Source organism: Trichoplusia ni, chromosome 6 (assembly GCF_003590095.1).
Source record: "Trichoplusia ni isolate ovarian cell line Hi5 chromosome 6, tn1, whole genome shotgun sequence".
Classification (NCBI taxonomy): Eukaryota; Metazoa; Arthropoda; class Insecta; order Lepidoptera; family Noctuidae; genus Trichoplusia; species Trichoplusia ni.
Genome location: NC_039483.1, coordinates 17,435,833 through 17,452,872, shown reverse-complemented (window position 1 = coordinate 17,452,872; position 17,040 = coordinate 17,435,833). Strand labels below are relative to the sequence as shown.

Sequence of the window (17,040 nt, the reverse complement as noted above, 5' to 3'; positions counted from 1 at the left end):
GTGCCACTTAGTAGCCTAATTTGAATAAAGAACTTCATTTTGATTTTGCGTCTGTCATAAAAAAAATGTTCCGTATGTTTAAAATAATATAATAAAACTTTAACTTTTATTTTAATAATAAAAGAGAGTTTTGTGACTAAATGGAAACATGAAAATAGCTATGACAACATTTTCTTTCTCGTCTGGCAGTTTATTAATATTGGATACAAAATATATATGTAGTTTTTCTTCGTCCCGCAAACATAAATTGATAACAGTACCTAACCTCATTTTTATTACTTTTTTGTTACCGAATGGCCCAAATTCCCTACTAAACGTTAAAGGAGTAAATTAGTTTTGATTGTTTCGATAAATTCCTTAATTTTTTTAAATATCTATCGAACGGACTTTTACGGTATTTTCATTTTCCAAAGCGACAAAGTATTTTTTAACTTCGAATCACTTTATTTTCCCAATAGGTACCTCAATACAAGTTACCACCCAAGAACAAAAGACTAAAGATAAATTCGCAGTAAATTTCTCGAACAATCGCAAGATATCTCCGTCTTCGAACAAGGCTTCTCAATCGCGGGGAGTACAACAAAAACTTTTCTCGCAATAGACGAAAAATAAATAAAAAGAAAGGTAAAACAGGGCAGTCTTAACAAGTAGCGAGTAAATCCGATTTGTGAGAGCATTTGAATAAGAGCCAAAGCGGAATTTGAATAGCTTTCGAGGGTTTTATTGGTGAAATAACAATAGGTAAGAAACAAAACCTCGCGATTGTTCTGTACGCAGCTCTCAGTTGTGAAGCGAGTTGGGACAAATCCAGGTGAACATACCAGAAAATGATAAGCAAGAAATTGTTAGGCATCAGTTCTAAGTACTCGTGTAGTTTTTTTTTCGTGTTTTAGATCACGGAAAAGTCTTTCAGGCAGGTAATCGTGCTTACAGAAAAAGGTGCATTATAATTTGTAAGTCACCATATTGTAAACAGAATGGTCTGAGGTGTTTTAAATAAAAGATAAAAGTTATTGTAATTCGTACCCTCAATTAGAAAATCAGAATCAATAACGTGATTACCTTAATGTTACGGGCAGAATAATCAAGCCAATAGCTACGGTAGGTAAGTGCGAACCGAAAATATGAAAACTCATCAATATAATTTCGAATATCGTATTACCAAAACTACAATATGCTTCAATAAAGCCAATGTAACGAATACGATCAATCACATCGCCCTAACCCAGTTGCGAAGCTTATTAAAATAATCGACTCGCCTTATGGGGCCGCGTACAATGGGCCCGATAGCACTACGTCACTGTTTCGCATTTCTATACGACAATACCTGTTGGTTTTACCATAATTAAAGCGTTTAGCCTAATTTGGTTGAAATGGAATAATACCGGTGTTGGATTTAGGCCACTTTTTGGTAAACGAGTTATGGTCCAAAACAATACTTGGAATATTTTATAGGGATTGTATACAATATCCTTATTGATCTAACGTTCACGATGAGGCTCCTTTTTTCACATTATTTTACATTTATCTGTGTTACATAACTTATCTATTAGTACTCCTACCCTTATAGCCAAGTTAAGTTGTATTTCATACATTGGCTGGAATTAATAGAAGTGCTCAAATGTATGAAAAATTAATCGTTACGCAAAGTCCCGTGTCTAAGATCAGTCATTTCCTAATATTCCAGCGTTTTCGTTTAACCACTGCCACTTGGATTAGTAGGTTCATTATAATAGCACTTTTTAGAACAATTTATAAAACATCACACGTCTATCTACTACATACATAGGTACTGACTATTTTTGAATCGTCTACCGCACTAAGGAATGAAGTCCTTGTATGGCGGGGCATTTCACAAATATTTAAGACACATGCACAAACACACCCAGACTCAGGAAAAGCATTCATGGATCACACAAACGCTTGTCCTACGTGGGGATCGAAACCGCGACAGGTTGAGCTCAGTGGTTTTGGTGACCTCTACCACCGGCTATCCGTGCAATCGTCCTAGCTACTATACTGTCTATAATACTTAGCTAATCATGAAGGTTAACAGCAGAAGTGAAAACTCTGCAGCTAATAATGTCGGTCGATCTAACACGACATACAAACAATTTTAATACTAAATGCTATATCATTAAGGTTATTAAAAGGATATTTACCCATCGCATACTTTAATTACCTAAATCGTTGAATAGCTCCCCAAATCGTCGTCCAAATATCTCAGTACATTGTTGTGTGTTGAAAGGTGTGATTGACAGCATACGACACAATGCGACCAATCGTAAATATTTGTAAAGGGCGCGCTTTTCTTGCGTTTTGTCGCACAAAGCGTGGAAACCCAAAGTTCTGCACCGTCACCTTTATAGGCGATTACGTTTTCTTCAATACTGCGTGAGGATGTTAGAAATTATGGACCTGGTATAGAAAAAAATATTTCCTTTTTAGTAATCTGCTTTTTATCTTTATTGTAATCTCATGCTATAGAGATTTTAGCTCTCAGAGGACCTACCACTACCTCTTAAAGTAAGACTGTTGCAGTAATGGAAGAGAGACGACACTTAGCTTGCAAGCCTCCAGGACTCCAAGAACCATGAGAACTCAGAATTACGGAAAGAAACCTATTGATCACAAGGCTTTGAGATATGGTATTAAATGCCCATAGCGGCCGTAAAACCTGCTCTGCCGGAAGTTGCACCTTCAGCACAGCCAGATTAGCATCCACCATCGGCCTGATAGAAAGAGACAGAGCATACTGGATCACTGTCGGAGGCTGCAGGGGCAGTTTGCTTGTGCAAAACAAGCATTTAGCCCCTGAGCACCTCCTAATTCAGCCAATTTCCATCGAGCATCCATTTCATTGCCATGAAAAATGTCAGGATGCTCACATCATCTTGAATTTCTGCCACGTGGGCTTTTATTCTCCCTTCAAGTTCTTTGAAACTAACAAAATGCCACATCCAACCTCACGAGGCTCCAAATTTCCACAAAAAAAAACAGTCAAATCACGTCGATTAGTGTCCCGTGCTCTACAAAACTCATTGTTGACGACACCACAATACTACAAAACGATCATCGACACAACTGTTATACAATCTAATATACTAATATCACCCTGTCATTTGTATACGTCAGCCCTCGAAGTATTTATAGCCAGGTCGAAGGGAAATTATGACAGTTACCTGTGAAAATTCGTGAGGAAATCAGTTTCAGTGTCGTGATAACATCATTAGGATCAATTTTTATCTCTAGTCCAAATGAAAAGCTAGATACCAGCTTAAATGAACTTAACATATCTACCATAATTATATTAACATTCCTTGTCATCTAAGTGCTGTTTTGAAGACCTGAAAGTTCCAAGCAAATACAAAAATGAGAAATTAGATTCTTCAGTATCGGAAACAGTCTAACCAACCGTATACTATGGATTTTCAAACAGAACCCTTGGACCTATCAATAAAAGGCAGTAAGCCTCCCAAAATGTTAAACATAATCGACTTCAAATTCCTCGAAGGTTTGAACAATCACTTGGTAAAGTTGTACGAGAGAACAAGCTTGGTGTGCAGTAAGGAAAGCTACTGTTTGCCCCAGAAACCAGCCAACATGAAGAACATTTTGCCATGTCAAGTTTGCTTGAAGACATTCGACCGGCCATCATTGCTGAAAAGACATATGAGGACACATACAGGTAAATATCTTGTGAAATTTGAAATTCTGTTATCCTGTAGCCACTTCATGAAATACTGAAAGCTAAGCCTCATTACTCTCCTTCCTCTTTTTTTTTTTGTTTAAAATTCTTCTTAAGGTCTTTCTCTGTAAGTGTGAATCAAGACTGCGATTGTTTTTCAGTACTTCGACTTCATTTTTTCTTCTACAGTTTCATTTCCCTTTATACCATGACATATAACTTATTTTTCACAGATTCTAATTTCGGTTAGCGCCGCAACTATTCGGGCTATCACGCTAAAAACGATTATCAAATATTATCATTTTATAGTAAATTAATCATGTTACTTTTTCGAGTGGCATTTAAGGCAGTACCTTATTTCAGGTGAAAAGCCTCACATCTGCAACGTGTGCAATAAAGGTTTCAGCACCTCCAGCTCACTGAATACACATCGTAGGATACACACAGGTAATTAGTTCAGGTCTTCACTTAACTCCCCAAGTCTTTTCTTCTTTACTTTGCTTTAGTGTAAATAATTTCAAATATATCATTATATCCTGGTGATACTTGATTCGTTGGAATGAATCAGAGAACGCAAGTACATCGAAATTTTAATGCCGAGACTAATATAAATATTACTCTGAAATAATAATGAGTTATATTATGTTATTGAACTTTGGTAAAATCACATAGGGTAACAGCTAAATCATAAAATTTATTTTTCATATTCTAAACTGTTTTTTTATGCAGCTGGTAATAAGTCTATTAATATACAATGTATTACGAAAATCTATGTATACAATGTCACAGAGTGAACATGCTAGAAGAATGTAGGAAATTTATACCTAAAACACATAAACTCAAAGTACTTACGCTTAATATCAGGAGTTACCAGCGCAACTTTGACAATTTTTTTTCAGCCTTACAACGTATAAACGTAGAGTTTGACGCCTTGGTTTTAACAGAGTGCTGGTTAAATGACGGAACCATTCTTGAACCTATCCCTGGCTACTCGATAACGCGTTCTACCTCACAATCAAATAAAAACGGCGGCGTTGTTATATATATTAAATCAACTTGGAATAGTACGCTTCATGATTTCTCTACTGACGACGCGGACTGCAACTGTGTTGTATTAAATAACGAAATTGCGTTGCTCGGTATATACCGCTCACCATCCTTCTCTAACCTAGATAAATTTCTAGAGTCTCTTGATGCAGGTCTTAACTCTATTAAAAAATTTAGTTGCATCATAGTCGCCAGTGACTTAAACATAGACATACTGAATGTAAATATTACTAAGGTAAATGAATATCTATGTCTTATGGCTTCTCATGGGTTAATGCCAGCAATAAATGAACCGACTAGAGAGTCTGCGTGTCTCGACCACGTATTTATAAAATCTAAATCTAAATCCATAGGCATAATTGGAAATTGCTCGATAACTGATCATGACGTTGTTTTAGCCGCTACTACCTTCGAGAAAAGTATGTCATTCTCATCAAGACCAAAATTTAAAACTAAAATTGATGAAGAAGCGGTTTTAAAAGAACTCACGAGCACAAACTGGTCTGAAACGTTAAACTCCAACTGCACAAACACTGCCATAAATTGTTTAATTGACACTCTTTCCAGTATTATTAGGAAACACACACATACAGTAAAAATAAGCAGGAATAAGTACAACCTCAAGCCTTGGATTACCCCCGGTCTCATAAGATGCATCAAACACCGAGACAAACTTCATTTAGATTCTCGAACACACCCTCACGATGAAATGCAACGCCTTATTTACACCAGATATCGTAACTTCTGCAACAACCTACTACTTAAACTTAAAACATCTCACTATAGACAACAAATTGAGGACTGTAGTAACGACCCAAGAAAGCTATGGAAAACTTTAAAATCAATTTACGACCCCAATATGCAACAAAATGACTCTGCCCCTTTAATAAAGGATAATAGCAATCCAAAAATTTCACTTAATGAATGCAACTCTTACTTCTCGTCACTAGGAAAGAACTTATCTGACCAAATACTTGTGAAACTTAAAGAAACAGAAGAATCCTTATCTTTCAAATATACGCCCTATGTACGCTCTCCTCACTCTTTTTTCCTACATCCGACAGATGAATCAGAAATAGAACAATTAATCCTTCAGATGAAAACTGATAGTGCATCAGGACCTGACGGTCTTAGTGTTCGACTGATCAAAAAGATTAGAAGGTCACTCTTAGTTCCACTGACACACACATTTAATCTTAGTTTGGAGAGCGGCATATTTCCCGAGAGGTGGAAAATAGCTTCCATAAGACCCATTCACAAGTGTGGTCCCACAGATTCACCTGAAAACTATCGCCCTATAGCTCTGCTGTGTGTTCTTTCCAAAGTATTGGAAAAAATTGTAAATAAAAGATTGATTAACTATTTGGAAGAGCATAAATATATATCTCACCGACAATTTGGCTTTAGAAAAGGAAGATCAACTGAAGATGCAGCGACCACAGTTACAAATCTAATAGCCACACACATAGAAAATAAAGAGCAATGCATGGGTGTCTTCTTGGACTTGGCCAAGGCGTTCGATACCATATCGATAAAACTCCTACTCAAAAAACTAGAAGGTGTGGGAATAAGAGGGAACACACTAGAGTGGTTTAGGAGCTATCTCCTTAACCGCAAACAAATGGTGAAAGTAGGAGAACACTCCAGTGAATTAAATTCAATAGATTTCGGTATTCCACAAGGCAGTACCCTAGGCCCGACTCTGTTTACATTTTATATGAACGACATTCTTAATATTTCACTGTCCCAGGCAGACATAGTCTCATACGCAGACGATACTGCAATTATTTTTCACGCAAAAACTTGGGAAAAATTATACCACATCGCGGAGAGCGGCTTAATTACTGTAGCGGATACACTTAATAAAAATCTCTTAACGCTTAATATACATAAAACGAAGTACATAACATTCCAAATATCGAAAGCCACATCTCCACCACCCCATCTAACATTAAAATTCCACACTTGCCAATTAGACTCACCTCTCAACTGTACCTGCCTTTCGCTAGATCATACTAACTCTGTAAAGTATTTAGGAATCACGTTAGACGAGAACCTTTCTTTCAAACCTCACATTCACATGCTTTCTGGTCGAACTAGAAAACTCATTTATGTAATGAAAAAACTTCGCGACTGTACATCCATTGATATGCTACGCATAATATACTTAGCTTTATGTCAATCTGTCATTCAGTATGGCATATCGGTATGGGGCTCGGCTGGCAAAACCATATTCATGGAAGTTGAAAGAGCCCAGAGAGCTGTGATAAAAGTAACTCTAAAAAAACCGTTTAGATTCCCAACAGACTTACTCTACAACGAATTTCCAGTGCTACGCGTAAGGCAACTATTCATACTCAGCGCCACTCTCAAGGCTCATAACATTCGTAAGAACAGACCAGACTACCAAAAGGTAATCTCAAAGCGAACCCTCTATTTTCCCCTTCCAGAATACAGAAGTCTTCTGGCAAGGCGATCCCCTGCATACTCACACTTCCACGTTTACAATAAAGTTAACAAACACTTTAGCACTAAAGACCTCACAGCAAACCAATATAAGAAAACTGTTCGAAAATGGCTTCATTCACTATCATACGCAGACACGGAAGATTTACTCCCCTGATTTTTCTCACTGATACTTACACATACACACGCTCACACATACTGCACAAACACACACAAACACACACAAACACACACAATCTACACACATACAAACACATCCACACACTTAATCGTAAATATTTGTTTATTCTCTCATTATTCTAAGTTTAGTCAAATAAGTGATCTTGTTTTTTTATTATCTGATTTATAAGTTCTTATTGTTTAAATTTTTATTTACTGTTTTTATGATATAATCTTGCTCTACCAAATAAGAAACTATTTTAAGAACCTCCAACACTCAGGCCCCCAAGATACAAGCTTCAGCTTAGTTTGGGGACCACTGTTGATGAATGTATGAAGAATTGTAACTGTGAAACAATAAAATTATTCTATTCTATTAATATACTCAATATTCTACAGGGGAGAAGCCGCACAAATGTCCTGAATGCGGGAAATGTTTCACAGCCAGCTCAAACCTCTATTATCATCGGATGACACATACTAAGGTGAATTGGTTTTTTACTGTCGTCACTTTTCAGTCACTTTAAACAATATTTGAGGGGGTATTACGTAGGCTTTTGTAATAAATGGTGTAGGAGTTACTTCAAATCAAAATCCAAGCAACAGCTAAAAATAATCTGGAATTTATATGAAACAGTGTGGTTTCCTGCTATGACATTACGTAAGAAATCATTTTCAGTAAATCAGGAATTCTGTTCTGTTCTGATAAGAAAAGTAGGTGGAGAATTACGACGACTCTAAACGGCTAAAAGTGCCGGAGTCTTTCATCTTTTCTTTTAACATGGTAGTGTGCATCGCGTAACCGTGGGCCAAGGTCCGATTCACGCTACATATCCTGGATGGAACCGTATCTTTTCACGGTGGTCTAACAAAATACTGGATACGAAAAGAGGCAGCCTTTTATTAGGTAAGGCGATGGAAATCTAATAGACACCTACCAGTTCGGCGAAGAAAGTAGGTAGTGTCAGACTCTTACAGCCCCGACCTGAAGCGCGCCGTGCAATGTCCCCGCGTTTGACCAGTACGGCAATACATAGGAATTCATGATCACTAGGCTAATGTACAGTTGTGTACAGAACAAGCCGCACAAGTGCGTGTGGTGCCCGCGCTCGTTCCCCACGCCCGGCGAGCTGCGCGCGCACGCCGCCGGACACGCGACACACGCCGGACACGCGGGACACGCGGGACACGCGCCACACGCCGGACACGCGGGACACGCGACACACGCCGGACACTGCGCGAGGGACAACACGCACTACAGGCGGCTCACACACACGTAAGGGAACTGCGTGTGAAAATAAATTGCCCAGTTTCTAAAAGGCTGATAAATCAACCCAATAATATTGTTTTAATACCATAACTGTTCAAACGACGTCTAATAAAGAACTACTGAACCAAATTGGATGAAATTTTTAAAGGACCAAATGACAGCTTTTCCACGTTAATTGTACCAACAAAATCGGTTCGTCCAGTTCAAAGGTAGCAAACACAAAAAAAAGGAATCAAAATACGGAACAGAACCTCTTTTTTGAATTCGGTTGAATAATAAGGATTAATCACCAATGAAACTGGCAAGTCATTAATTGGTTATGAGTCAACCACTCATAATGGTGATTATTTAAAAACATGAAGACGTTGTCAGCCTTTTAAATGTTGTAATAAGTCTATAAATAAAAAATAATAATTATGTAACGTGTTGTTGTAGCAATGATAATATGGTCTGAACGTTACTGAGTTGTATTATATGTGTTGCATGATATTAATCCTAATTAATATATGTAGTGCAAAAAACAATTTCGAATATAAGTGTAATTAAAATGTATAAGTTTATCGATCAAAGGGAAATACAAAACCAATTTAGATAGTTTAAAATCTGTAATGCCCATAATAAGTATTGGAAGTCTACAGGCTAATAATAATTAAGATAAAGCCAATTATATGTAATTAACTAACTATTATACTCTATTACAGATCTGCACAATAAAGTTACAAATAAAACAATTCACTACTTATAGTATATTTTATTCCGTGGTTTTTTATTCCTCTATTTTTCAATTCTTCTTTTTTATTCCTCCGTTTTGATTTTCTTAGCTTCTTCCTCTGACTCTGTCTCCATCTTTCTCTTCTCCCCACTGTCACTCTCCTCTCCCTTGGAACTGGTTCTACTCTTGTGGTAGTTATTCTGTAATGCTTGGTTGTCACTTGAAGTATCCACTTTAAGTAGTTCTCTTAACGCCATTGTGGCGTAACAACTGGCTGGTAACGTCATGTTCAGGAGAAGCGCTTTGTATTTTCCATCTGGAAATAATATAAGTAAATATTAATGTTTTTATACAAGCTTTTGACAATATTTATTGTATGAAAGTGGGGTATGATGTGAAGTTGAAAAATCCATCAACATCTACCAAAAGCTAATAGATAAAATCACCCTAGACAATGTAATACAAATACTTTTTTTTTTATTACCGGTAAAGGTCACAACATGGCGGTGCAAGTACACATACATATACATCAATAGAATATTAAATTAGGTCTCTAATGAGTTCAGATGTACTTAAATTGTTGGTTATTTTAATTTGTGGAAAAGGCTCTGTATTCTGGTGGTTTTAGTACACCTATCTGCGTTGCTCAGGGTGGATAAAGAACACGCCCATTTCGTATTATTTATTAAATTTCAAATACAATGAGGTAAATCATGTTTTGTGTTGATAACGTTGATATAGTACAAAACTTTACGTTTATAAGTATAACCAGCAAAATTAAATAAAAAAAATTGAGTTCTAGAATTAGTGTTATTGTTAGCAAATTTTTAGTTCATCTAATGGTGTTCTTTAATAGTGGTAAAAATATAAGTGTATTTTACTATAGTCTAACCCCCGAGTTTATTTCGACATTTCTTATCAAGGTAGTCAAATAGGAAATGTTTGGAAATGATCTATCTTACCTGCAGAATAAATGACTTAATTTCATAACGTAATAAATATTCTCCATAATATGGAATAAAGTCGGTAAAGGTGTATGGTATCCTCACCGTCGACGATGGCCGTGATAGGTTTGTTGTGCAGGTCGTCCAGGTCGGAGGCGATGAGGTCCGCGAAGGGGTCCGAGTAGCGCACGCAGCGCCAGCACACGTCGCGCGGCCGCACCGCCAGCAGCCGGTACGCGCCCGACATGCTGTAGCTCCTGCGGGGGGTGATCATGTAACGGATACTCACGCGTATTTATCGGAGTCCTTCATAAGCTGACGCGGCCTCTGGTTGGGTCCGAAACTAGTCGGGCGCTCCCGATAAATACGCGTGAATAAACGGTTACATCATTTAATAATGAATCAGTCTCACGATAGTTATTATAATAATATAACATAATTTCTATAAACTAAGAATGATATTCCATTTTTATTACCTGCTGCAACACATACTAAAAGATAACCTGTTTGAAAGGTTATGCTTATGACATAACACTTTGCAAAATATATACACAGAAGTGCCGCCACGCGTTCACTGTGATATGATAAATCTAGGTTTGCAGAACTAAAGAAATACCACGTATCAATTTTTACTCATTTAACCACCTATTCGAGATAAGAATAGAGAAGAGTTTACAAAAGTACCTACGCAAAAGACATTCCTGGGTAAAATTATCAGGTAAATATTTGGCAAAAAAATACCTCTTCTATTCTACAGACTAACACCGTATGGGACCAACAATTGAATTTCTATCACACAAAAACAGTAAATTTCATTACTCACTTAATTCTATGCCGCAACTCCAGCGTCAGGTTATCTTTCTTCAACTGCTCCTCATAAAAGTCCACCATATTGGGCGGATACTCTATGTAATAACCAGGTAGAGGCATCACAATGTCATTAATACTATATTTCCCACTATCCACATCTTCTTGAGTTAATACCTTCACTGGTACTTTCGGTTTAGGTTTGTCTTCTTGTTTCTTGTCTGTTTGCGTGTCTGTTTTCTTGTTCTCTGTGTTTGCGGTCTCTTGTTTCATGTCTTTGTCCTTGGCGTCACTGTTGGAGTCTTTGGCCTCTTCTTTGACTTTAAACGTGACGTCTTCTGAAAAATCGGTCTTCGTTTGCTCGTCATCCGTTTGATTTTCTTCGGTATCTGATTCTTCTTCGTCAACGAGGTCATCTATAATACGTATTAAATATATGAACATCACACCTTTTAGGGCTTATTTGAAAATTTTATGAAATTGTGCTATCTACGTGTATAAAGACTGAAACACATTATAGTAGCCTAGTCAGAGAATAAAACCAAATAAGGTTAGTATCTAGAGAAAAAGAAAAATTTTGACATCAATTTTATACAGTTTATTTATTAATTATTGTATTAAAAGAGGTAGCGACTCTGGGAATAAGAGAATTATCTTTTATTGTTTGCCTACTACATTAGCTAGGATTAGAGCATTACCTTGAGTTTCGAGCTGCGTGAGGGCCACGAGGTCCCCGACAGCCGGCTTGAGGCCGAAGCGGCGGATTCGCTCCGACACCGCGCGGTTCCAGATCAGGGACTGGTACGAGTGCAGGTACAGCAGGCGGGTGTTGCGGGCCAACTGCAGGGATATATTATGTTGTACAGTGCATGGTACTATAAAATACATAATTGAGAATTTATTGCGCGAAGTGTAGAAGCGAAGTGTTCATGATTTTAATTCGGAATTCTTTTTTCATTGCTACCATATATCTATTATAAATCATAAGAATAAATAAATCAATGGTTTAAAAAAAAATATAAAGCTTTTTTTGCAGATTATTATCGTGAAAAACGGCAAATGGGTTACCTTGGCGAGCGCGCCGAGCAGGTCGTGCGGCGCGGCGGCCAGCGCGCGCAGCAGGCGCACCTCGGAGTGCGCGGCGGCGTGTCGCGGCAGCGCCTTCACGGCGGGCGCCGCGCCGTCCGCGCCGCACGCCGCGTACATGCGCAGCGCCGGCTCCAGCGGGCCCTCGCGCACCTCCAGGATCGCGTCGATGGCCTGCAGGACACACGTTGCTCAGTTTCGAGTTCACATTTGAGCAGTGCAAAACACCGTGCGGAGTACTTGGTCACGTCACAACGCAAAATTCGGCGCCATGCTGAGAGCAGACATCACGCTCTCCGCTCACATACTTCAGACGCACCCAACTAAGACCTCACTATCGATCAACAAAGGTTAACAGTCCTTTTCAGCACATTTAAATTGCCTATGGGAATCTCCCTGTTCACACAATTCACCTAATGTCAGCACTCAATAATTTCAACCGCAACTCTGCCCCTGGTACAACTCCCCTTTCCATTATAGACCATGTGTGTCCTAGCCCCCGTACTATATAGCAAAGTGCGCATGCACCTACTACTCTGTAGCAAACCCTGTCAAACCAAATTCTCAGAGTAAATCCCTTAGTTTTCACCTGCACATAAAATCCCTCACTGCTAGGAGCTTCAAAAACCTAAGAGAAGTGGCGAATGAAGGTCTCACAAAAAAGGTCTACTTTACTCTCTGTCGGTCCCCACTTACGATATTGCATAACGACTTGTGGCGTTACCTACCAAACTTCTTTAATGCAGTTGGCGCATGCACAGCGAGTGATACTAATGGTTTCATAGTTCTTACCAAAAGCGGAATGGTATAGAAACTTGTAAAGTTTTAGCAGTCCGTTACCTTTTTATCCTATATACGGTCCTAAAGCAACACTCGGTCCTAGCCTACATTCAGTCCTCCGCTCTACAGAAAAGTCATTTCAATCACGCAGACCGAAGAAATAATCATTTTCGTAACAGTTTTGCCAATCGCTTTTTCTGCTTCATCGGAGTATACCTCTACAAAAACATTAATAGAAACCTCAATATATTCCCACTTTCGAAATAAGCATGTAAAAAAACTGTCACTGAGTGGCTTCTGTCATTGAATTAGGAAGAAACTAATAGTCATTAAAAATTGTAGAATGAAATTAAATACGCGTTTATCAAACACATACGCACATAGACAAACACACACACACGCACACGCACCCACACACCCGCGCCCCCACAAATACACACTCGCACCCACACAACAAAGCCCAGTTCAGGCACCAGTCTCCCACAATAAAATAATGTAATAATTTACTTAAGGCTAAAAAACCCCATTTAGGCTTAAACTTAACAAAGGTGTAACCTCCTCGTTTATGTCTTTTATGGAAATTATTTAGTGTGTTTATCGAAATGTGCCGTCGGGAAATAGAAAACTAGAAGCAACATTCGTATTTATGTAAAGCAAACGGGGTATTCGAAACAAACGGGATGTTCATAGCTAGTCGAACTCGCGACCGTGACACCGAGTCAGCTCATGAGTGAAGACTTCAGTTGGGTCCGAAACTAGTCAGACGATCCCGATAAATACGCATCAGTTATAAAATAATTACAAATCAGTCTAACGAAAAGTACAATGATTGTCGTAGTGACACTGAAGCTGACCCCAATCCCATAAGGAAAATACTGGATGATGTTGGATGATACTAGGATGATGATGTTCACACTACAAATAAGAAATATACAAACCTCTTTAAAGTTCCCCTGTAGAAGCTTCAATCCTATATTATAGGTAGGCGTGTCGAATCTCGACCCAAATCGCTGCAACCCGTAATAGTTGATGAAGCCCAGTTCCTGCAAGTTCCTGCACGCTTGGTCTATAAGCTCATCCGGTGCAGTCACGTTACGGAGTGCGATGCGAAATCTAGAAGGAAAAAGGCGAAAATTTTTAGTTTGAGTATAAATCTATGAATCTATACCACGCCCACACTGAGCACACGTCATCGTTCAAATGTCATCCACGTTATAAGATACGCCAGCGGCGGCCCGTCCTTAACTAGTATATAATCTACTGCGGTACGGCTCTAACTTCTGACGCTGATGGACCATATTACACGCAGCAGACGGTCTGTGACTGAGAATACCTGCTATGAGCAGTGGGAGCTCATCTGCAATATGAAGCCCGACTTTCTCCATATACCAATTAATTGTGATAGAATATTAAGAAAATCACGAATACATTTCAATATGCAACCATTCAAAATTACCTATGCAATCAGGTCCTAAAACTTTTATTTAAAAAGTACTACCATCAAATGTATTTATAAAATGTTTGAACACAAACCTGTTCCCTTTGAGCATGCCAAGCTTCAAGTTAGTATCCTTAAACGTGAAGTTCCCGACGTGTATGTCTCTGAGGTATCGACACGAGTGCACGAACTTGCGCGGGTCGACGCGGCGAGCGCTGAACCACTGCGAGGTCTTCGCGCGGCGGTCCTTCGTGCCCGCGTAGCCCAGCATCGACGGCTTCACACTGGAAGAAAGAAGATTTTAGATATGGTACGTCTATTTAAGCAGTGCCGAGTTTGGCCCACAAGAAGGTAGTGATAGGTACACAAAATACATGAAAACATTATAAAATGAAAGGTCTATGGGTATGTATGTCTTTCGCCGCTGAACCGAGTATAATGTAATTTGGTGTTTGAATAACTTAATTAAAGTGCTGGATACACACTGAAATACTTCCTAACAGGCGAAACTGAAACCTAGTAGCACTGAAAGCTAGTAATTTTTACAAAAAACTTACTGTACACCAATTCGTTCCGCAATGCGTACCGCCGCATCCATAGTGTCGCAGTTTTCCTTGTGTACGATAAAATACACGTATTCGCCTGGCCATGTCCACTTCACTCTGTTATCTATGCGCACTAAAGTAAAAATACATGTCCCACATGAGAAAACTTTAACAGAAGTTCATAATAGAACATTCTATAATTGTTATAAATATTATAATATCTGGAATTGTATGATTGTAGTTTCATTACTTGTTTTAAGAGGAGCAACAAGAAACAAACTGTAAAAACTTCATCATTTCACACAACAAGCTACATCCAAACACATTGAGCACAATTAAAAGAAAGATATAATATGTACCTCCTTTCCTATACTTCTGGAATCTCATAAGCTTCTTGTCTTCAATATTGACAGTACTGCCCACTATGGTCTCACCAAATGCTTTCTTAACTGCATCATGAATCTTTGTTCTCTGTTCCTTTGTCACTCCAGCCATGTCAATCTGAAAATGTAAGAAAACCACATAGAACCTTATTTGCTTCCAAATTAGGCTTTATATAAGGTGTCTTCTGCAAAATAAAACTGATTTTCGTCTCTTTACACTTACTTACCTTTAAGGCTAGGTACTTGGCACACCTACTTACCTTCAAGTGTAGGTATTCATGTTCGTGTCATATTCTAGCATAATTAAAAAAAAAGCAAATGTGCATTAGAAAAACATTCAGTCCAGCATCAATCAGTTAACTTAACACTAATCTGGCAGATCCCTTACATTGCTGCCTTTTTATCAATATCTAGTGCAACAAGTAGTACCATAGACAGTATAGGTGCTAAGACTTAAACAAATGTAACTCAGATCTTTTAAGTAATACAGTATAAATCCAACTGCACCATACCTCAACACATTCAGGGTCCTCTTCCTTGCTCACAGCCAGAGTATTGATCTTGTCCCATGTCTCCATTGGCAGTATTTCCAGGTTGTACTTCGAGAGGAGAAGGTCCTCGTCTTCACTGATCAGTTCCTCTTCAGGAGCTTCCGGTGGCTGCTTGTTTGTCAACTTTGCTATCTCACCTTGCTCATTAATCTCAGATACTTGGAAATCTGAGTATCTATAGAATTAAGATGTATATTTTTTTTTAATAAATTCACATTTCATAACATTATTAAGTTATACACCAGCAAGAAACTTCTGTTCTTTAGCTGGGTTTCATTGCTTTCAATTTAAGAAGAAATTTTCTAGTTCTTACTTTCAGTAAAAAAACAACATAAATAAAAGTTTCAGGAAATCATAAATATAAACAATATTCAGTTGTTTAAGTTTACTTTGACCTTACACTATTTTTTAACTACTTCAGTATAACAACAAGAAAGGAAAGAAGAGATAACAATAGGTTTGACATGAAACACACCTTGATTTAATAATGCCATTGAACCCCTCATGAGTGCTTATATATTCTGTCACCCCAATATCTTCTTCCGACAAACGTTTCCCAGGAGATTCTTTCTTTTGCCGAATCCAATGACTTTTCCCGCTATAGTTTCCCTTTCCATTGCCGCTAAAGTTGTTCTGGTATCTATTACCACCACTAAAACCCTCGGAATTATTCCATTGAGTCTTGAACCCTCTGTGGCTCCCCATTCCCCTCCACACCCCCCCACGACCGCCCCTAAAGCCTCCTCGCATGTTGCGATCGTGTTTATTATGGTTCCAGGGTCTGCTTTTATTCATTTTCTCTCATAAACACCACTTAACCTAAAAACACCAGAATTAACTTAGTTTATTGAAGACCCTAGTTTACAGTTTAGTTATAGATATATTCATTTCTAAATCATCAACGTGGCTATTCAACAGAGCTGTATATAGTTAAGTTACGGTAATTCTATGAACATAATTAAAAAAACATACATCGAGTATATAGACACCGACACGCGAAAACTGTTGACCAGTTTGACATTACATTAGCAATAATGCCAATAATTTGACTTTGACTTGTCAATCGGCTGCATTCACATTAAGGGTTTTATTCAGTTAGTTCAGTGCATTATTTAAATTGAATGCAAAAAATATTAAATTGTGCTCTCAGTTTTATGATTATTA

At 38.2% G+C, this 17,040-nt stretch overlaps 2 protein-coding genes across 2 annotated transcripts; one reads left to right on the top strand and one right to left on the bottom strand.

Moving 5' to 3' along the window:
- Window positions 1-3,335: 3,335 nt before the first annotated feature.
- LOC113495193 (zinc finger and SCAN domain-containing protein 32-like) lies at window positions 3,336-9,344 on the top strand. Its single transcript, XM_026873802.1, has 5 exons — window positions 3,336-3,688; window positions 4,052-4,135; window positions 7,760-7,845; window positions 8,437-8,636; window positions 9,332-9,344. Exons 1-5 carry the CDS (start codon window positions 3,424-3,426, stop codon window positions 9,342-9,344), a joined length of 648 nt encoding a protein of 215 aa, XP_026729603.1. The 5' UTR covers window positions 3,336-3,423.
- Window positions 9,221-16,939, bottom strand: LOC113495350 (pseudouridylate synthase 7 homolog). The gene is made up of 12 exons (XM_026874037.1): window positions 16,849-16,939; window positions 16,352-16,695; window positions 15,838-16,051; window positions 15,302-15,443; window positions 14,955-15,075; window positions 14,493-14,681; window positions 13,898-14,072; window positions 12,162-12,353; window positions 11,792-11,933; window positions 11,110-11,509; window positions 10,392-10,543; window positions 9,221-9,658 (listed from the first exon to the last, which is right to left on the bottom strand). Exons 2-12 carry the CDS (start codon window positions 16,669-16,671, stop codon window positions 9,426-9,428), a joined length of 2,280 nt encoding a protein of 759 aa, XP_026729838.1. The 5' UTR covers window positions 16,672-16,695; window positions 16,849-16,939; the 3' UTR covers window positions 9,221-9,425.
- Between the last annotated feature and the right edge of the window lie 101 nt (window positions 16,940-17,040).

Coding starts and splice junctions, on each gene's coding strand:
- LOC113495193 (XM_026873802.1), top strand. CDS start 3,424: ATGGATTTTCAAACAGAACCCTTGGACCTATCAATAAAAGGCAGTAAG. Junction 3,689..4,051: donor ACATATGAGGACACATACAG/GTAAATATCTTG, acceptor ACCTTATTTCAG/GTGAAAAGCCTCACATCTGC. Junction 7,846..8,436: donor ATCGGATGACACATACTAAG/GTGAATTGGTTT, acceptor AGTTGTGTACAG/AACAAGCCGCACAAGTGCGT.
- LOC113495350 (XM_026874037.1), bottom strand. CDS start 16,671: ATGAATAAAAGCAGACCCTGGAACCATAATAAACACGATCGCAACATG. Junction 15,076..15,301: donor CCAGAAGTATAGGAAAGGAG/GTACATATTATA, acceptor TTTTTACTTTAG/TGCGCATAGATAACAGAGTG. Junction 14,682..14,954: donor GCGGAACGAATTGGTGTACA/GTAAGTTTTTTG, acceptor TCTTTCTTCCAG/TGTGAAGCCGTCGATGCTGG.